This window comes from Crocodylus siamensis, chromosome 1 (assembly GCF_052110815.1).
Source record: "Crocodylus siamensis isolate JL-2025a chromosome 1, ASM5211081v1, whole genome shotgun sequence".
NCBI lineage: Eukaryota > Metazoa > Chordata > Crocodylia > Crocodylidae > Crocodylus > Crocodylus siamensis.
In genome coordinates this window covers 205,102,739-205,124,947 of record NC_143395.1, presented here as the reverse complement: position 1 = coordinate 205,124,947, position 22,209 = coordinate 205,102,739, and the positions used below count along the sequence as shown (strand labels likewise).

Genomic DNA, 22,209 nt, shown 5'->3' with positions numbered 1-22,209 from the left:
TAAAAAAAACTCACTCAAGCCAGGTAAAACAAGAAAACTTATGAGTGGCATTTTATGGAAGCACAAGTAAAAGATTTCCCTTAAAACTTTAAAGATTAGAATGGTGGTCAGCAGGTTTTTTTGGCTGCAGGCCAGAGTGACCCATTTTGGGTCAGAGGCAGGCAGATGGGTGGGTGCTAGGACCCAGCCACTGATGGTGCTTCTCCCCACAACAACACAGGGAGTATCCATAGCCAGTGCTTCTTCCCCTAGGGGCATGGCAAAGCAACAGCTGTTGAAGGCCTCCTCCCCCCCTTCCCTACCAAATGCCCTTGAAGCCCCACATCCAAATGAAATGGCTCCTTGGGTCACCAACCTCTTCTCTAGAAACACACAAACACATTTTGCTAATATCAACAGATTTGATACTGCAAACAATATTTTTGGAGAGTTTTTTGTCCGAGCATTCTGAGTACACACCTGTAAGCGCTGTGTGCGCACACGATCTAACATCACAACAATACAGTAAGTCCAATAAAACAAAAAATAAATTGGAATTAGAAGTCTGTGGGCCTATCATCACAACTGCACATGAAAACCTGGTCAATTTTGTGCCCCAAACTAAAGCTCTACGCTGCTCTTTAAATCACTTCCAACAGTCTTTCAATATTACCAAACCAAAAAAACAAACAAGAAATAATAAAAAAAACCCAGAACTGAAATTGAAAACCCTTAGAAAACATGTTCCAAATTAATAAAGATTTAGAAGCCAAGAATGCAAATTTAAGATTAATCGTAAAAAAACCCAGGCATTTGCAAATAAGGGAAAGCATAAATAAAATGCCTCCAAAAAACCTTTAGTTATGTTCTGAGAGGAAAGAAAACAACCTGAACCCTCCTATCAGTGCATAGCAGTTTCATGTCATCAGTGACAATAAGTTTTAGGATGCTTTACTTGTAGTAATGGGACAGTATTTCTTAGTGGATAGAGCAATGGATGAGGATTCCAGATCAGCACAAACATGCTGGATGACCTTGAGGACATCACTTCACTGACTTGTGCCTTAGTTGCTCCACATGTATAATGCAAATAAAGACCTTCATAGGTAGCTTGAAACTGACAGGTGAAAAAAGCAACGTACAAGAAAAGCTAGGTACTTTGTTATTAACAAACCACATACAGTCCGCAAAAAAGTTACGCTTTGTGGAATCCTCACAAGACAAACAACATAAAGGCTGTTGTTCCCCATTCTTTGCTAAACACTCCTTGATCAATTACCAAAAGAAACAGAGCTAATGTATTTAGATATACAATTCTTTTAGACCTAGGGAATGAAGTTATACCTCTCGTAAGAAAAAAATTCAAGATTAATGTAGTGACTCAACAGATGGAGTACAGTATTCATTTGGAACTCAGAATATTGAATCTTGACCTAATGTCAGACACTAAAGGTAGACAAAGAGACAAGTGATTGTTAAAAACCATGATTTCATAAAGCACAATAAATGAAATCTAGAAATCTTAGCTTACCAGTAGTGTTATGATATCTATATTTCACAGCTCACGAGCTCTCAGGCCTTCTGATAACTGGCTTTCTGCATATCAATTGTTATTCTACTCAGTCAAATATGACAAAATGGAGCTTGAAACTAATACTTTGTAACATCTGAAACAGACTGGAATTCCATCTTTCAAACCACATAAAAGATTAAACTCAAATAGATCAACTAATAGACTACTGGTTGTGCCAGCAATGAGGAAAGTAACCTGGTACCCAGAATTGTGGGAAATTGGCCCTTAATAATTACCAAATATATCAGACCTTTGGCAAACCAATCAAAATGCTTCCAGCACTGGTAAACCTTTCTGATGGCCTGTCATAAAAACAAACAAACAGTTTTGATTTCTAAATGCTTGATTATTCCTAAAGTCACCAAACACACAACAAAAATCACCTTCTCCTCCCAAAACAAAATCTAATCATCCTTGAGGTAAGTAAAAGAAAATTAAGCAAGTAAGCAATTCCAGTTCTGGTGCTATAGCTTGAAGCCGAGATTCTGAGAATAATGACTTAGGATTTATGGTAGTTGCCATATTTATATGGTATAAATACATATATAAAGGACCTTCTATATAACAGTTAGTTTTGAAACCATATGCTTACATTGCGTATATAAGTGATGCCAAGTTCAAATAATATACCGATGTCTGGAGACGAAGAGTTGGACCTGACAAAACAATCACCATCAAGCAAACCGGGTAAAATGCCAGTTACCTAAAAAATTAAAATTAAAATAAGCAGCAAATAACGTTCTTCAAACTTCTCATTTTTAAAGGTGTCTAAACAGGGTATGCCTTCTAAATAAAACCCTAGACCCAATATAATTATTCAGCACTTTCCTTTAACTATGAACCATCCATTTAAAGACAAAAATATGCCCTCATTCTCTAGCTTTCCATAAAACGCAGCTATCTTGAAAATGTAAATCCTATCATAAAAATCTTATATCATTTTTTCAAATGACAGAACATCTTTCATAATGTAGACATAGCCCTCCCTGGGTTAAAATGACAGCCCTTTAGCAATGTATATTGATCTAAGGCAGGGGTCAGCAACCTTCTACAAACATGGGCTGTAAGGTTGCAATCTGGTCAGTGCCGTGGGCCACCACTCCCCTCTGTCCACTCCAGCAACCGTGAGCAGATGCTACAACAAGGAAGAGCAGCCCTCCTTGTGGGCTGTAGCAGCTGGCTGAAGGTGCTTCAGGCAACTGTTATTGCATTAGCAAAATGCAGAGTGGATCAAATGGCTAGGAACTGGTATGCCCCTAGTAAAAATGAAGATCAGATCAGATATTCCTGAGACAGATCCAATCCCTTTGTGGGCCAGATCTGGTCTAAGGGAGAAGCAAAGCCTAAGCCAGGGAGAATGAAACCCCAGAGAAAGTTCACAATTGCAATGACAGAATAAAGCCAGAAGCAGTTTTTTCCTTCCATTACCAGTTCAATATGGAATCAAATCTAAGAGTACCACCAGCGCTTGTATGACCAACGCTGTCTCACCTGAGCTTCTTGATGCTTTCCCTTCTACATACTGACATAACCCAGTCCTGTTCAGTTAATAAATTAAAATCTGAGATGATAAAATCGCAGGCCTTTACTGAATGTAATTTACTGAACTTGTGACTCACCTAGGACTGTTTCTTCTCTGGATCTATTTCTTTACCTGCCACTTTACTAGGAATTACATTGTTTATCTACCTCTGAAAAGGTTTTGAAACCTATGGGGCAGAGTGTTACACATGTCATCACCACATCCCTAATTCCCCAAATTCAACATAAAGTTCCCTGTGTCAAATCTGTTAACCAAAGGGTGTGGTCACAATCATGATTTAACTGAGCCAATGGAGAGATTGTTCTGCAGTCCAGGCCTGCAAAGCGACCTTAACAGGGCACATACACAACTGCAGGGAGGCTGTTTCGACATGCTGTAAATCCAGCATGTCAGAGCAGATTCGATTAATCAGGTTTGCTAAGTGTGCAAATTAATGCACTCCAACAGCCTCCAGCATCATGTGTATCAGTGTCCCCGTGCCGAAAAATAGCGGTGGGGCACTTTGAACTAAACCTTGTCGAACAAGCTTTAGTTCAAAGTGCCCTGCTGTCATTTTTTCAATGCAAGAACACTGATACATATGACAATCAGGTGCTTTTAAATAGCACAGCTTGCTAATTAAAGCCCCCTCCCCCTGCCTCTATAAACACCCATAGTGTTTTGTCAAAATGAACTCTTTGGCCATGTCCAGATATGCTAGCACATATGGTTTGTGGTGCTGCAAACCTCTTTCTGGCATCACAAATTACATGCAGGGAATGTTAAAATGTGCCCTGCACTCAAAGTTAGCAGCGCAAGGCCAAAATATGCTACAAGGATGTCCGGGGAGCAAAAGAAGTGCCACAAAAACAGCAGTACAGTGTACACAACAGGACTGTGCACCAGAAGACACAGGCTCAGGCGTCCAGGGAGATGCTCTGGCTTCTGTCCAGAGTGTCTCCACTCTTGCAGATATGTCCCAGCTCCTCCAGCATGCTGGAAGCTGGGAGGACATGGGCAAGGGCAGTTTGCCTGAAGTGGGACAATTTGTCCCTCGCCAAAATGCATGGGAAAGGGTGTGTGCTGCAGCAAAAAGTAGTGGCACAAATTTGTGTTGCTATTTTTCCTGCTGCAAGTGCACACCCCTGCACAGCTGAACGCAGCCTTTAGGATTACTACAGGCACTCTGGGATTACTATAGGTATATACTCAATAGCCAGCAATTGCAAGATAAAGCCCTTCTTAGTTGAGGAACTCTCCTTTTGAGGGCTAAATGCTTAGGTAACTCCTCTATAAATTCACCCAAGTTTTACCATTTTCACACATTACTTTATGTTAGAACACTAAACATCAGATGACCCTATTAGCTGACAACTTCTAAGCATGCTATATTAAATGAAGCCGATACATATACATACCCCGTCTCCAATTTATATACCTACCCGTGGGGAAAAAGTCCATGATTTAGGATTTTTAGGTTGCCACATTGCTCTAACCGTATGAATGTTACTCAGTACCTAAAACAAGATAGGAAATTATGTTAAAAAACAAGGTTTCTTAGAAAATCACTTAGCTCTTACAAACACATTATGTGAGGTCAACTCAACATTCTGCACTATGATCACAGCATGGCTGCCCTTTCCTCACAGCATGGTTGAAGATTACTGCTGGGATACCCTACACGGACCACGAAGGAAGAATAGCCCACAAAGCACAGCATTCTCTAGCAATCCTCTGGCATATCTAGCAGTAGCTTCAGAAAGAACTTTTCTAAAAGTCTGAGTACTGAGAAAAAAGGCCCTCTGAAGCCTAAAGACTTTGCAGAGGTGGCAGATTATAACAGATCTTTAATTTTTTTTAAATTCTGGGTTGTATGTTTTTTATTAATCTGGATTTAGGAAACTTCTACTACAGTTATAGATACAATGGTGTAAGTTTTCCCAGTTCTTTAAATACTGTATTTTCTTGCATATAACACACCACCAAATAAAACATGAACCTTCAGGAGGAGGCCAATAAACACGAACCTTCAGAGGGAGGCCAACAAACAGGGGCAGCAAACAGGGCATGCAGCTTGTAGGCTGTTTGCTGGGAGCAAGAAGAAAAAGGGGGAGAAAAGCCAAGCACCAGGTATCAGATCCTGCACAGGGAAGGGAAGTGAGCTGCCTGTGGCTTTGGCTTGCTGAGTGCTTGTTTTGTGGGCTGTGGGTGTTTGGTGCATATGCTCTAAAAAGCTGAGAGTGTTGCTAGCTGAGTGATTGCAGCCTGGGCCTGACAGAAGCTCTAACAAGGAGCTGGACCCAGTCCAGACCCAGCAAGGTATAGAAAGGAGACTCTCCAAGCAACCAGGCAGCCAGCAAACAGGGGCAGCAAACAGGGAAAGCAGTTTGCTGCTTGGTTTGCAGAACAGTTTGCCCCCCACCCTTTGAGGGGATAGCCTTTTATCTTGGTGTGAGGAACTAGGGAAAAGGAACCCTTTGGGACCAAGGAACAGTAAACAGGCCAGCTTCCAGGCAAGTTTGCTAAGGAATATGCTCGGAAGAAGGGCTGTAAGAGAAAAGAGGCAGATTAGGAGTCCCAGGGAAATGGCTGGAGGACATCATAATGTCAAAGCCACTGCCGTTGCCTCTGCTTGTACCTGTGAGGTTTCTGTCCAGGAAGGACTGCCCACCATTGAGGCTTCCACCCAGGTCCAGGTTGGGCGCTGTGGAGACTGTGGCTTGCATGTTATTTCCAGTGATGGCCAAGTGAGGGAGTGCCTGTGGTGTGAGCAGTGCCTCCAGATGGTGTCTCTCAGGGAACAGGTAAGAGAGCTACAGGAGGAGGTGGGGAGGTTCTGAAGCATCTTCTGCCATGGGGAGTTAATTGATTCGATGTTGGAGGAGACCTCCAGGGCTGTGGAGGAAAAACTGCCAAAAGCAGCACTACAGAAGGGAGAGGACATGGACTCTCAGGAAGGTGGAAGCTGGGAGCTTGTGACCTCTGTCAGCAAGCAAAAACCTTCATCTCCACCTGCAACAGTTCGTCTGGAGAATAGATATGAAGTTCTAGCAACAGAGGACAAGGAGCATGTTCTATTAGAGGAGGGGGACAGGCCAGGCCTCCTCGAGTTGGAAAGAACTGAGATCATTGTCACCAAGAAGCGATGGGTGGTAGTGGTTGGAGACTCCCTTCTGCAGGGGTTAGAGGGATCCATCTGCTGGCCTCACTTGTTGTCTAGGGAAGTCTGCTACTTGCCCAGAGCCTGAATCCAAGATGCCACAGAGAGATTACAGAGACTCATGTGGCCCCCTGACTACTACCTCATGTGGGCACCGATCATACTGCCAGGGGAGACCCTGAGCAGATGAAAAAGGACTACAGGGGTCTGGGTGCAAGGGTGAAAGGGATGGGGGTTCAGGTGGTGTTCTCTTTGATCCTTCCAGTCAAGGGAAAAGGCCTGGGCAGGAGCAGGTGCATCCTGAAGATCAATTCCATGGCTGTGCAGGTAGTGTTGGCAGCAGGGCTTTGGCTTCTTTGACCACAAGATGATATTCCAAGGAGGACTGTGAGGAAGAGATGGGATTCACCTGATGAAGAGAAGGAAGAGCATCTTTGCAGACATGCTGGCTAACCTAGTGAGGAGGGCATTAAAACTAGGTTCACTGGGAGATGGAGACCAAAGCCCTGAGACACATGGGGAAGCGGGTGACCTGGAGGAAGAGCAAGCAGGAAGGGGCAGCAGGAGAGGTGTTCTCATTCTTCCTGAGAAACCAGGACAATCTACTAGTTACCTCAGGTGCCTGTACATGAATGCACAGAGCCTGGGAAACAAGCAGGAAGAACTGGATGTCCTTGCACAGTAACGGCATTATGATGTGACTGCAATAACAGAGACTTGGTGGGATAGCTCACATGACTGGAACACTGTCACTGATGTGCATAAACTAACCAGGAAGGACAAGCAGGGGAGAAAAGGAGGAGCTGTACTTTTACATAAAGAGCCATATGATTGCTCAGAACTCCAGTATTAAACTGGAGCTAGGCCTGTCAAAAGTCTCTGGGTTAGGATCAGAAGGGAAAGCAGCAAGGGTGATGTTGTGGTGAGTCTGCTATAGACTACCAGACCAGAAGGAAGTGGTGGATGAGGCTTTCTTCAAACAGCTGGTGGAAGTTTCCTGATCACAGGCCCTGGTTCTCATGGGGGACTTCAATCACCCTGACATCTGCTGGGAGGGCAATATAGCAGTACACAGGCAATCCAGGAAGGTTTTGGAGAGTGTTGGGGACAACTTTCTGGTACAAGTGCTGGAGCGGCCAAGTAGGTGCCATGCTCTTCTTGACCTGCTGCTCACAAACAGGTGGGGAATGTAGTAGTAGATAGCAACTGTGGCAGCAGCAACCACGGGTTGACTGAGTTCAGGATCCTGAGGAAAGGAAGGATGGAGAACAGCAGAGTAAGGGCCCCAGACTTCAGAAAAGCAGACTTTGATAGGGAGTCTGATAGGGAGAGGAGTCCAAAAGAGCTGGCTGTACTTTAAAGAAGACTTACTGAGGGCATAGGAACAAATAATCCCAAAGTGCAGGAAGACAAGCAAATATGGCAGAAGACCAGCTTGGCCTAGCAGGGAACGCTTCAGTAAACCGAATCACAAAAAGGAAGCTTATAAGAAGTGGAAACCTGGAAAATAACTAGGGAGGAGTATAAGAGTATAGCTCAAGCATGCAGGGATGAAGTCAGGAAGGCCAAAGCACAATTGGAGTTGCAGCTAGTAAGGGACGTGAAGGGTTAAAAGACGGGTTTCTACAAGTATGTCAGTAACAAGAGGAAAATCAGGGAACATGTGGGTCCCTTACTGAATGAGGGAGACAACCTAGTGAGAGATGATGCAGAAAAGGCATCAATACCTTTTTCACCTCCATCTTCACAGGCAAGGTCCCAGACTGGTGCACCAGGCAGCACCATTGGGGAGAAGGTGAGCAGCCAACAGTGGCGAAAGAACAGGTTAGGGACTATTTAGAAAATCTGGACATATACAAGTCCACGGGGCCAGACAGGATACATCCAAGGGTGCTGAGAGAGTTAGCTGATCAGATTGCAGAGCCGCTGGCCATCATCTTTGGAAACTCATGGTGATCAGGAGAGATCCCAAATGACTGGAAAAAGGAAAACATAGTGCCCATATTTAAAAAAGGGAAACAGGAGGATTCAGGAAACTATAGACCAGTGAGCCTCACCTCAGTCCCTGGAAAAATCATGGAGCAGAGCTTCAAGGAATCTATTTCTAAGCATTTTAAGGAGAAGAAGGGGATTCAGAACAGTCAGCATGGATTCACCAAGGGCAAGTCATGCCCAGCCAACCTGATTGCCTTCTACAATGAGAAGACTGGAGGACATGGTGTACAATGATTTTAGCAAGGCTATTGATACAGTCTCCCACAACATTCTTGCAGGCAAGCTAAGGAAGCACGGGCTGGATGAATGGACTCTCAGGTGGATAGAAAACTGACTGCAGCATCAGGCTCAGAGGGTATTAACCAATGGCTTGAAGTCTAGTCCGCAGCCAGTACCAAGTGGAGTGCCCCAGGCATCGGTCCTGGGGCCAGCTTTGTTTAATATCTTCATTGACCTGGAAGACAGCATAGACTGCACCCTCAGCAAGTTTGCAGATGACACCAAGCTGGGGGAAGTAGTAGATAGGCTGGATGGTAGGGCTAGGATTCAGAGTGACCTAGACTAATTGGAGGATTGGGCCAAAAGAAATTTCATAAGGTTCAAGTGCAAGTGCAAAGTCCTGCACTTAGGATAGAACAATCCCATGCACCAATACATGCTGGCGGCTGACTGGTTGGGCAGCAGCTCTGTAGAAAAGGACCTGGAGGTTACAGTGGACAATAAGCTGAATATGAGCCAACAAGTGTGCTGTTGTTGCCAAGAAGGCTAACAGCATACTGGGCTGCATTGGTAGAAGTGTTGCCAGCATGTCAAGGGAAATGATTATTCCCTCTAACCAGCACTGGTGAGGCCACATCTGGAGTCCTGTGTTCAGTTTTGGGCTCCCCACTACAGAAAGGATGTGGACAAATTGGAGAAAGTCCGGCGGAGGGCAACAAAATCGGTGAGGGGGCTGGGGGCACGTAACTTATATGCACATGGCTTATGAGGACAGGCTGTGAGAACTGGGCTTATTTAGTCTAGAGAAGAGAAGACTTGAGAGGCGAGTTAAAACCAGCCTTCAGCTACCTGAAGGATGGTTACAAGAACAGAGCTAAACTGTTCTCATTGGTGGCAGATGACAGAACAAGGAGCAACTGTGTTGAGTTTCAGCAAGGGAAGTTTAGGTTAGATATTAGGAAGAATTTTCTCAGTAGAAGGGTAGTAAAACACTAGAACAGGTTACCCAGATAGGCTGTGGACTCTCCATCGTTGGAGGTTTTTAACACTTGGGTAGACAAAGCCTTGACTAGGATGATCTAGCTGGGGATGGTCCTGCTTTGAGCAGGTGGTTGGACTAGATCAGTATTTCTCAGCCTGTGTGTCAAGACCCAAAAGTGGGCTGCTAGAATATTTCAAAGGGTTGTGAGCTGTGGCACGACAGATGGGCAGCAGGAAGGCACCTTCCGGCAGGGGAAGAGGCCAGGGCCAATGCCTGTGCTTACAGGGGTGGGGCAGCCAGGAGACACTCCTCGGGGGTTGGGAGGGGCCATGACGAGGCTTCCTGGTGTGGTGCAGCATCCCCAGCCCAGGGCAGAGAGGGTGCCCCAGGTCTCTCCTCCTCCCTCCAGCCCATGCTAGTGCTGGACTCACTCCACTGTCCCCCGTATGAGACAGAGCTGTTGCAGCCACCATGCTCCCACCCAAATGAGAGAGGGGCAGCTGGGGGGGGCAGGGAACTGGGGGCAGGGCCGGAGGGGTGTGGGTCAGGATAGGCAATGGATATTTGCAAATAGGTCCCAGTAGAAAAAGGGCTGAGAACCACCGGATTAGATTCATAGATTGTAAGGGGCTGGAAGGGACTTCGCAAGATCATTGGGTCCAGCCCCCCCTACACTAGGCAGGAAAGACAACTGAGGATCAGGCAACCCCAATGAGGTGACTGTCCAGTCTCCTCTTGAAGATTTCCTAGATGACCTCCTGAGGTCCCTTCCAACACTAATTTTCTATGAATCTTAATGGAAGGCAGAACATAGAAAAAAAGATTTTTCCAAAGTCAGGGTAGACTGTGAGACACTGAATAGGCCCTCCTGGGAACTCAGGGCATCTAGGAAGTGTGGCACAAGGAAGTTCCTGATACTAGCTACCTCATCCAGACTGTCTCCTGGGATGCCACACTATGTTTCCAAAAGGACCTGTCCAAGAGGAAAAGACCCCCCGGAAGGGCAGTAGCATTTCATTACTGTAAGTAGTTCTTTACATAAGTTCTATAAATAAACTGTTGTTTCCACATCACAAGCCTCATCAAGATACTGCCAACAGTTCATTTGCTGCTTCAGACATCAGTTATACTACCCAGCCAATAGCTGTGACTGTGAGAGGGTTAACACAGGACTCTGCCATCTTGGCAATCATCTCTGCAGCTGCATGGTATGCACAGTATATCCTGTTCTGCTTCCCTGCTTAAAACACACTAATTTTGGCAGGGGGGAGGGGGTTTTGGGGAGAAAGGTGTGTTGTATGTGAGAAAATATGGTGAATGTCACTGAATTATATTGTTACTACCATCAGCCCAAGTTTTCAGAAAGCTCCATTTTTAAGAAAAGAACCTATTTATGCCTAACACTTTTTTCAATATTATTTTTTAAAAGTTGTTTACACTGTTTCATTCTAAACAGCACCTGTAAAAATGATACATGCTTCTCATTACACTTCTATCTGGGGTACATTCAGACTTATAAAATGGGTTGCACAGATTAGGAAATGAGGGATACCAGATAATTTCAAAAGTATCTGACTTTCAGTGGAACTTGGGCTCCTAAGTGTTTGAGGAACTTTTGAAAATGAAACTTAACTTCCAACACTACTTGAACACTTTTGAAATAGTATTACTTATCAAGATAGGCCTCAGTTTGCAAAATGTGATCACTTTACGTTTAAAAATCCCTTTCATATACCCAACTAGTTACAGGGATCACAAAGTGTAACAGGAGATCCTAGCCCTGTTACAAAGAGGGAGGCCAAGGAAAGAAAGGCAGTGGGGGTCCCTTTAAGGCCTTGTAGCCCAGAAAAGGGGGGTAATTACCTGTAAGGAGGGACTCGACCATCACACAGGGGGCAGAGAAGACCCCAGCTGTTGAGGGCAGCCCCAGTTGGACAGGAGTGGGGTAAAAAGCTGGCACTAGAGAGGGGGAGCAGGCACCCAGATAAGGGATGAGGCCAGGCCCTGGGTCAGGGGCTTAGACTTCCAAAGCACAGTCAGCTTCAGGATCCAGCAGGGAGAGAAGAGCAAGAGATTGAGCAGACCAGCAATCAGGGAGTGGGAAGCCAGGTCAGCTGAGCAGGCAGCCATGGATGAGTGAAATATGAACTCTCCCCAGGCTACAGTGGAGAAACTTGCTGAGGTGATGGAGGGAAACACAGTCTTGCAGGGAGGCAGGGGCAGAAGCCCCTCCAGCCAGGAAAACTGATGCCTGAAAGGAGGGACTTCTATCGACCCAGAATGAGGAAGCAAGTGCCAAGGAAGTACTTAGAACCTCCTCTTTTTTTTTCTCCTTTTCCTTGGTCACTTTTTTTTGCACCTTGGAGGGCCCTGGGAAGGGGATACAAAAATTGGAGGGTGATTTTATGCTCACCCTGGAGAAGCCCCAAAAGGGGGTGGTAAGTATGCCCAAACAGACGAAGAACTGGTCATGGTGACACCAGAGGGGTCCAAAAATGCTGGGTACCCTGAGGATCATGTACTGTTTTGAGAGCCTGGTGTGGGCTTGCTTTTCTAGGGTTTTCTTTTTTTTTTCAGATTTGCATTGAGGGCTTGTGGAGAGAAGGTGAGGGGGTTACAGACTACAGCACAGGTTGGAACAGGATTAGTTTAGTGACTTAGGTAGTTTTTGGGCACCCAAGCAGTATTTCTTAGAGGCAAAATAAGATTTGGGCAATCGTGTTTCAATACCTCTCTTTTGGGGAAATTAGTATCTTTCTTTTTTTTAAGTAAAGAAACTCACCCTATTACCATCAAAAAGACAGAGTCGGACATGTCTACTGAGAACCTGTATGCTCACTCCAGGAAGAGGAATCATTTTACAGCTCCATAAAGTTATAATCAATGATATTCGAGTTGGTCTTGGTTGAATCTAAATCATAAACAAAACAAAAGAAAAAACCAAAAGCTAAATTACATGTTGTTCTTGACAATGGTATAATTTTCCATTTTATAATTTAATGAGTAAAAGATGAAAAGCACCATAGTGGAAGCCTTAGAAACCAGATTCTTCTATCTATAGATACAGCATGAGTACCAGTTCTGAAGCTCCCCCAGAACACCTCATCTCTACTTTAAGGAACCCCCAGGAGGAGACAAGAATATATTTTAATCTTCATGCTATGCTATTTTTTTCTTGGCCTTTCTGCTCAGACTGCTTAATAAGTAGCAGTCCACAACAAAGATGACAATTAATACTAAACATGGGAACAGTTTGAAGGATGGGTAGGATCTACAAGGATCTGGCCTAAAAACAGCTATATTTTACCTCCCTCAATTTAGTTGGAATATGGTTATAAAAAGTGATCTAAACAGGCCCAACAAAATGTGCTATCAAGTGACAGTTATTGGTGTAGATAGGCTGTTTATTCATACAATGTATACATGTTTTTAATAACTACTAACACCCAAAGTCTTATCCACTATTCTGTACTGGGCTGGATGCACCCATTCCACCCCACTCACCTTTCCAGAATTCTGCAGGGAGCCACACAAAATTCGGGCCAAAACTTAATGACTTTCCATGGATTTTCCATCTTGAATATGTAACTAGGGGCCTATGGCCTCCTGCATATCCTCACATAAGGCAGGAATGAGAATACCCTGCGTCAAGCATATGCTGGAAGGGTTGGTGCAGTTCGTATTATTATATAACAAGCATAACATGTCATCATACTTCATATCTATAATGAGGAAGATGCAAGCTAATTTAATGCAGGAAGCTGAAGACTCTCCCACTGGTCAGGAGTAAGCAAAGATTTGGGGAAAGTACCATATTTTATAGGGAAATGGGGAAAAAAAAATGCTCATCTTGGATTTGAGTACCAGCTAGAGCTGCTGCCATCATTGCTGCTGCCTGCACGGTGTAACACCTCTGCTATAATCCAAAAACTATAACCTGAAAAGGGGACACTATTTATAGAGCTAATAGTATCAATTAGTATTAATTACTTACTGTGCCTTTTTCAGTGTTCCACACTAAGTCTTTGAAAGCCAGTTGGGAAGTAGTAAGTTCAGGCTGTAGGAAGTAACTGGCTCGAAACTCATTCCCTAAAAGAAGGCAATGACTTATTATTTGCCCTTCTTTCTCCACTCTCCATCCATGAATAAATTTGGTATTGGATTTTTTTCCAATGGAAACAACCAGTTAGTCAATACAGGTGCTATGGGTGGAGAACATTTATTACTTAGTACAAAATAAATTAAAAAGGAAACTAAGAAAATATTGCTATCAACATCCTGGAAGCTCCCTTTGCAACTGGTTCTCTTTGGACAAATATTTGGACATCCATTTTTTTTTGGAATGGTAATGAGAAATTAGGGATGAAAAGTAAGAAGAAAAAGAGCACACGGCCTCCAGTGTTTGTTTAGAAAGCATAAATACTGCACAACATGTCACTAGCATATCATTACATCAGTGCAAAGTTATTGACTGGATGTAGTTTTAAGGTATGTCAAACTCATTTTGTGCTCTGGGCTGGATCTAGACCACAAGGCTCTTTGCAAGCTAGATCTAGACTTGGGAATAAGGAGCTCTGGCCTATGCAGTGATAGCTCTGGCAAGGAACGTCTGGTGCAGCTCTGGTTTTGTGTCCCATGCTGGAGCTCCTATGTGCCCTGTGCTGCTGTGGCAACAGCTCTAGCTCTGGCATAGGGCATGATGCACATAGCACCAGCTCCAGCACAAGGCAGCAGGTGGTGCCATGGCAGTAGCAACAGGCTCAGTGGCTAGAGAGCTCTCACGCACCCTCCTCCTGCCAACTGTCACATCCACTGGGGTCCAAGGGGCCTGGATTCTGTGGCAGGCTGCTCCCCCTGGCTATGCCCCCAGCTTCTGGTGGCTCAGTGGTAGACTGGCAGGCCAGAAAGGGCAGCTCCATGGGTCAGATCTAGCCTGTGCACAGTGTATGTTTGATACCTGTGATCTGTAGGAACTGTCTACGAGATTTCTCCCCTTTTAGGGGTGAAATCATTGAAGTCAATGCAAGTTTTGCCACTGACTTCATAGGGGCAGCATTCATCCAGTTGAATGAAGAGATTAACCAAGAAAATGTAGCACACTCTACTGTTCCAAAAACAATTCAACAATAGGAAACCTAGACTGTTCTAAACAGATCATATACTCATCGCTAATTTTCATGAATCTTCCAATGCAATTACTGTAAGAAAATCTTACCTTCTTCAAACAACTGGGATAGTGTTGATGGTCGGAACCCTGAAGGAACAGCCCCGATGGTTGCCAATACATCAATGGCATCGTTCTATTCAAAACAGAATTTTTAGCAGCTGCTATTTCCATTAACTACCAACTATCCTAATTTTCAACTGTCTGAGGAATCAGTCACAAACGTGAACACAGATCTTGAGCTTCACTTACTTCTCCCCTCCCTAAATTTATCCTAGGAGCTATTTTGGCCCCTTAGCATCGTAAGACTCACCTCACACAAGCTCATACTTCACTATCAGAACAGAGTTCATGTTAGAGAAAATCAACATAGCACAGTACAATAGCAAATTAACCACATTCTTGGAACAAGAGTTGACTGAGTAGCACTAATGGAAAAAAACTAGATACACTAATTTATTATGCATTTATTTAGCATGTGTCCTAGTGCTAATCCCCAAAGCGCTCGCTCACTTTGCTTCACTAAAAACAACGAACTTCCAAGTCCCTTCCTTGCTAACAAAAAGTACTATACTGTACCATAATATCAAATCCAAATAGTAATTAGTGAATATAATGATTCATTAAGGCAATATCACACAAAATATACCTACCTCTCTGATAGCTTTTCTAAGAGCACTCCAGTGAGAATCAGTTCTGGAAGTAGGATGGAAAAATCAGAGAATATCAGAAAGTAAAATAATACCAAATGATACAGAATTAACAGTCAAAATAGTTGTTATAGGTAAAACAATAATTTATCTCTAAATGGTGGGCTCTAGCACACTGAGCAGGTACGTTCATTAACAAAGAATCACAGAAAAATAAGGTTGGAGGGGATCTCAGGTCATCCAGTCCAACCTCATGGTATGATCATCTTGGCATAAACCATTTCAGACAAGTGCCTCTCTAAATTGTGCTTTAAAATTTCCAAGGACAGAGATTGCACAACCTCTCTCAATAATCTGTTCAAATGTTTAATGACCCTAAGACAGTTCTCCCTAATATCCAATTTAATTCTCCCTTATTGCAATTTAAACCTTTTAATTCTTGTTACCTATGTCTACTGGCAGTAAAACAAAATGTTTGCTACCCTTTTTGTATGTGAAAATTGAGAAAGTCTCCCTTCAGTATTCTGACCTCTAGATTAAACAATCCCCCTTGTTCCAATTTTTCTGTGTCATGTTTTCTAGATTGTTAATCATTTTGTTGCTGTCTGCTTTCCAACTTGGCTAGGTTCTAGATGTACTGTACCCAAAACAAGTTATAGCACACCCAATGAGACTGCACCTCTCCTAAATAAAATGAATAATAATCACTTTATGTGATTTGCATACGACACTCCCTTTACTAGCACACTTGGATTTATTTGTCTTTTTTTTGCAATGATATTATGTGAACTTATATACAGCCTGTGATCCATCATGACCCCCAGAAGCTTTTCTAGTGCTGCAACCTAGCCACTCATTTACCATTTTGCATTTCATGAATCTTGCTTGTTTCTTTCCAAGGGCAGTAGGTCGTACTTTCCTTTCTTGAATTGTATTTTATTTGTTTTACAATTTATCAAGGTTATTTTGAACCTTAAGCCTACCCTAACTACTCCTCCCACATTGGTGTCATCTACCAATTTAGTAAGATTACTCTCAACTCTAACCTCCGAGTAATTAGTGAAGATGCTGAACAGCATCAGACCCATGACAGACCCATGGGAATCCTCACTTGATCCCTCTTCCCAGTTTGACATTGAACTGTTGATGACCTCTCTGGGCTAACTATCCAAACAATTATGCACCCACCCCATTGTATTTTCCTTGGTTTACTTATACAAATGCAGTTGAAGACGGTGTCAAAATATGTAATAAAGTTCAATATGACATCCACTGTTTTCCCACCACATTCACTGCTTCCCCCACCAACAGGACCCATTATTCTGTTGGAACAGAAAATCAGGATCATATTAGCACAGGGGTGGGCAAAATATGGTTCGCGACGCTATTCTTTCCGGCCCATGAGGCCCCTAAAAAAATGTAAAAAATTAATATTTCTCTGCCCTTGGTTCCTGTCAAAAATGCAGGAACCAAGGGCAGTAGGACCCAGGGGAAGCCCAGTGGGCTCCAACAACTGTGGGGCTGTCCCCCAGCCGGAAGCCCCAGCCGGGGTTTCTCAGCTGGGAGCATGTGGCTGCCCTGGAGCTGGAAGCTCAGGTAAGTCGGGGGGACCCCAGGCAAGGAAGAAGCAGGGAAACGGCCCCTCCCCCACCATGCCCAATGCCCCTGCCCCCACACTCAGCTTTTCCCCGGGCTCCTTCCCTGTGCAGAGAAAAGCAGCCCCTCGCCTAACCCATGGACGGCGCCCCACGCTGCAGGCGCTTGCAGCCCACGCAGGGCTGTCCAGAGCAGGAATACGCGGCCCCAGGCAGACTGAGAGAGGCTGCAGCACAGGGCGCCAGGCATGCGGTGGGGAGGGGCTGGTTTCTGCCCCCAGAGCACTCAGCACCACCTTGTAACCTGCCCCACTGCCAGGCTGGCAGTGGGGCAGGTTACAAGCTGGTGCTGAGCATGGGGAAAAGTGGCCCCTCATCCACCCCATGACCTGTACCCTGCACTGCAGCCACCTGCAGCCTGCATGAGGCTGCTTATGCCTGTTCCAGACAGCCCTGTGTGGGCTGCGAGAGGCTACAGCAGGGAGCACCGGCCATGGGGCAGGCGAGGGGCCACTTTTCCCCATGCTCAGCACTAGCTTTTTCCCTGATGGTGAGCAGGGGTTGGGGCTGAGCACTGCCCCCCACCTGTACTATGGGGCTGGGTGTGAGCAGGTGGGGAGCCAGTGGGAGCATCAGTGTCTGGGGCCAGTGCTGATGGGACCCAGAACAGGGTAGCAGGAGCACGGGGTCCCGGCTGGCAGGGGCTCTATGGAACCAGGCCAGCTCCCCCCTCTCCCTGCTGGTGCAGCCCAGCCCAGCTCCACAGACCCTTGCCAGCCTGTGCCCCACTCTGGGCCCCACCAGTGCTGGCCCTGGGACATCAGTCCCAAGATGGTGACCAGTAGGCAGGGCACCTCTCAAGGGGTGGGGTACCCATCACACGGCAGGGCTACCCAGGGATACGGCCCTTGACAGCCTGCCCAAACTGGGTAAGCGGCCCTCCGCCCAAAATAATTGCCCACCCCTATATTGACACAATATGCTTTTGACAAATCCACCTGGAAACACATAACTAATACAGTTCATGGAGTATTCATTATGATGTTATATGAGCTCTTTGGTTTTATGAGGTGAAAAAAAAGGGAAGAAATGACTGAAAAGTAAAATCATGCAAGTTCAAAATGGAAACCCACATAACAAGCTTATCTGGTTCCTGTATGAAAAAAAGCAATTGGCTCAGATCAACCAAGGGCATTCGAATTTTAAATAATTTATCACCTAATTTAGGGAGACGGAGATTGTTTTGTTTCATCTTCTCCAGGGCTGTCCCACATTACCTTTCTTTAATTTTGGTTCCATCTGCTGTTTCATCTACTACCTCGATGTCATCATCAGTTTCCTCTTCACTTGGCTCTTGCCCTAGTCCCTCTTTCTTGTAGACCTGTAATGAACATGCAGATTGTCAAGCATTTCATATACTTCCTAGTTCATTTTTTAAGAATAGTCTGTACTCTCATCACAGCGTTTGCTAATACCTAGAAGCGGATATTTTCTGCTCAGTGAGTAGAAACACAGACATCTATGGGACATAGATATGGATACTAAAATATCTCAGCTGCTACATATAGGAATATTAAAATTCTTACAGCGGCAAAATTCTCCCACTTATCATGTGAGCAAAAGAGATCATATACAAAATAGACATCTTGGGAAGGGAAAATTCACCTGTTCCTCAGGCAAAAAGTAACCTTAGCTCTTTGCCATGCACTGCAGGGTTTTTTTTACAGGACAGAACCACCAGTATAATGCAACAGGGTACAAAAGTCAGACCATGTCTATGGTGCCTCCTGCCATGTGTGCGTGAAAAACAAGACCTGCCTACTCACCAGCTCCTGGTCTACAACTGCCCAAGTCCAGCAACTGGATAGAAAACTCACAGAGGTCCTGACAGCACACCCCAGAGATGCTGAGAACAGCCATAAGACATACACTTGGGACTCCCTAAGCTGTAATGGTGCCTTATATCGCTGGATGTGCCTTATATTGCTGGATGTGTGTAGAGCAGTGGTTGTCAACCAGGAGTACATGTACCCTCAGGGGTACTTGAAAAGGGGCTAGGGGGTACACATGGGTGGGCAAGTGGAGACAGAGCACCATCACCCACCACCCCATGCCACTGCCTCCCAGCAGGGCTGGGGGTAGGTAGAGAGGGAGGGCAGCAGCTCCCCATCATCTGAACTATACACTCATACTTTTGCATCATGATTGCACATCATTAATTTGGCCAGCATATGTATATGTATGCCATGAATGCATCTAGGTCAGACTTCAGATGGACCAAAATTTTACAATATAAGTTTAAAAGTAGCCTTTGCAAGTGTTCCTTAGGTTCATTATATGAAATATGCATTAGCACTACCAAGCGTTCACAGATGCCCCTTTATGTCCAAGAACATATTTCAAGTATTCAAGATGCTGCTTTTATTTACAAAAGAATGTAACATCAGTACAGCTCATTTTTGTATAACAAGAGAGAAATGTTTTAGTGACTATCTGCAGACAGGTACAGACATATACACACCCATTACATAATGGTTGTGTAAATGAATGAAAGAAGGTAGCAGCATACTAACAGCGAGATAGGTTTTAGGAACAAGGCCTCTCTCTCCTTTGGAGTTTTCTGCCATCCACCAACCATCAGGATTTTTGTCAAGAATGAGCAAAACTTCACTTTTCTTCAGCATTGGAGATTGGAGGCGGGGTGGAAGAGACAGAGAAAAGACACGAATACATTAATACATAAATATTTAACAATTACTCCTGAAACAGCTATTGGCCAAATTCTTCTCATGGTAGGGGTGAAAGAGCTCCATCACAACATTTGCAATGAGATATTAATCATTTTTAGAACACTGGAGCACACAAGTAGCTTCCAAAGTAAGATAAAACAAAGTGCGGCAATCCAGGTAAGGGAGGTTATACAGAACTTTATTAAAGAGACCTATAGAAAGAATGTGGGGAATACTGACAATTAAAGCAAGATGAAAGAATCATCACAAGATAAGAATGAGTGACCCTGGGCATAATGGCAACATGAAAGGCACAATGACAAGAGCTGTTAATGGAAATAAAAGCAGTACCAAGGACAAACAATTAAGAGGTGTGGAAAGAGTCAATATTTATGCAAAGATGAAGACATGAAACTTGAATCTGATGTAAAAAAATTATAGGTGCAAAGAAGTGATTAGAGGTAGCCCAACATCAAAGCAGCTCAAGAGGAGAAATTTTTCTGAGGTTATATTTCATATAAAGAACACAAACTGAGAAGATAGGACATGCTCCCCCCTTAGTAGAAGGCAGTGATTTCCTGGATCTCTTTAAAGAAAGGTCTGGGGCATCCAGCCAAACTGTGCTTTATGACCATTCTGAGTACTAAACACTATAAAGGCATTTTTTGAAAAATGTATTAACACTAAAGGGGATATTACACCAATTAATCTGACCTCCTGTATAACATACAGAGCATCACACTTTATCCAGACACCCCTAATTGAGCCCAATGACTTAACTTAAGTATTTTTGTTTTGAAGACACTAAACTGTTGTTTTCCACAGGCAGTGGGTGCATCTACATGTTTATAATTGCCCTTTAGGTAATGCGCATTAAACCTAGTACCTCCATTGTACAGTACTAGAGAAATGAGCATTAGCTTATTTTAATGCACATTAGCTAAAGAGCAGTGTTTTGTGACGCTTTAACATTAATTAAAATAAGCTAGTGCCTATTTGCATCCTACATGCCATGGCCCTACCATGGCAGAGAATGGATTAGATACGAGATGCCCAGATGTTCCACCCTAACTCAAAAAGAAAAGCAACACCCTCCAATTATTGAAAAAAGAATTGTTTTCTGACTCCTGCAGGGAACATGGCTTGTGGCTTGAGAGGTGATTAGTCATCATCTTAGTGCAGTGCTGCAAGTGTGAGAAACAGCCTGGAACCTGTTTTGTAATACTTGCAAACATACGTTTACCTTAAATGAGAGATCTCCTTCCTGTTGAGCATCAAAATCACCAACAGTAATACATTCTTCAATAGTTGGCTGATTTTCGAATTCATCATCTTCCACCTCATCTTCCTCCTCACTACTTTCTTCTTCATCATCCTCTTCCTCTTCCTCATTTTCCTGTTCTATGTGATGACCACTTTGACATTCTCTATCGCTAAACAAGAACGATACATCATATTTATTTTAACTGCTTATTTTAATGGCTTCTTTCCAGAACTGTCTACAGCGCATAGCAATGGGAACAATCTTCTCTGTAACTTTGCTTCTCTGAAGGGAAGTTACATCAAAGCAGGATTCTCATTCCTAAGTCTCAACACTCCAAGTAGGCTAGGAAGAAATTCCCAAACCATGAACACATTTGAACCCTTCATTTTGTGGACTGCAGCCTGTATACTTTTTCCCAGCTTCAGATGGTAACATTCAACTTTGGACATCAACCTTCAGTCACATTAACCTTTCAGTTAGTTGCAGTCAACAAAGCATTTCCCTTACAAGAATTGTGCTTCTTCAGCAACCATTGTTGCCCATTCACCTGCAAAACACCTACCAGCTTATAATATCTATGCCTATGACCCTCCTCATGTTTCAGATAGGTCTGACCTTTTGTGTGTTTTATTACCTTACAACTCTTGGACCTAAATTCCCACCTGAATGCCCAAAGGGCTCCAGCTTCCAGGGACCTTAGAAACTTTCTTCAGCATCTTTTGCTGCTGTGCTGCTGCCTTTGTGTTTATGGTAGCAGCACCTTCACTGTTTCACCATCTAGCAAATGCAAGAAGCAGCAATTCAAAAGGGTCACAGAAAAGAAAGGGTTTCTCTAAAGCAGGAGTCGGCAACTCCCGGCACATGTGCACGCAAGGCCATTTTGCTTGGCACGCCACAGCCAGCCCACTCTGGGTAGCTGCTACCAGCGACGGAGTCTGGGCTGCTCCCAGAAAGCGGCTGGGAGGCTGCAAGCAGCCCGGGCTCCATGATTGGCAGCAGCTACAGATAGCCGCGGCCAGCTGCAGCCTGGAGGCTGCCAGCGGTGGGCGAGAGGCCTGAGGCAGCGCAACCCGTTCCCAGCACAGAGCTGGTGATTGGGCTCCAGACGCCCGTGTAGCTGTTTGTAGCCAGCCTAGGCTGTGTGCAGCTCCAGCAAGCAGGCTGCAAACAGCTGTGCCGAGCTCCACAGCTCCGGCACCAGCTTAATGCTGGTAGTAACTGCGCGTGCACCTTGGGGCAGACAGCAGTGCAGCACAGCCCGCCCCGAGGTGCGCGCATAGTTGCCACCAGCATGGAGCTGATGCCAGAGCTGCAGAGCTCGGCCCAGCTGTTTGCAGCCTGCCTGCTGCAGCTGCCCAGAGCCCAGGCTGGTTACAA

General features: G+C 44.5%; 1 protein-coding gene across 5 annotated transcripts in view; it reads right to left on the bottom strand.

Moving 5' to 3' along the window:
* Positions 1-22,209, bottom strand: part of NPHP1 (nephrocystin 1) — a 65,668-nt gene that overhangs the window by 37,195 nt on the left and 6,264 nt on the right. For 4 of the 5 annotated variants that reach the window (XM_090053363.1, XM_090053389.1, XM_090053380.1 and 1 more), the window contains exons 5-13: positions 20,812-21,001; positions 19,413-19,514; positions 18,117-18,220; positions 15,248-15,290; positions 14,646-14,730; positions 13,425-13,519; positions 12,213-12,341; positions 4,517-4,591; positions 2,145-2,255 (exon numbers count right to left, since the gene is read on the bottom strand). In XM_090053363.1, coding sequence (XP_089909489.1) covers positions 2,145-2,255; positions 4,517-4,591; positions 12,213-12,341; positions 13,425-13,519; positions 14,646-14,730; positions 15,248-15,290; positions 18,117-18,220; positions 19,413-19,514; positions 20,812-21,001 — 934 coding nt within the window. The remainder of the gene's footprint in view (positions 1-2,144; positions 2,256-4,516; positions 4,592-12,212; positions 12,342-13,424; positions 13,520-14,645; positions 14,731-15,247; positions 15,291-18,116; positions 18,221-19,412; positions 19,515-20,811; positions 21,002-22,209) is intronic. The other variant, XM_090053372.1, reaches the window with a different exon arrangement.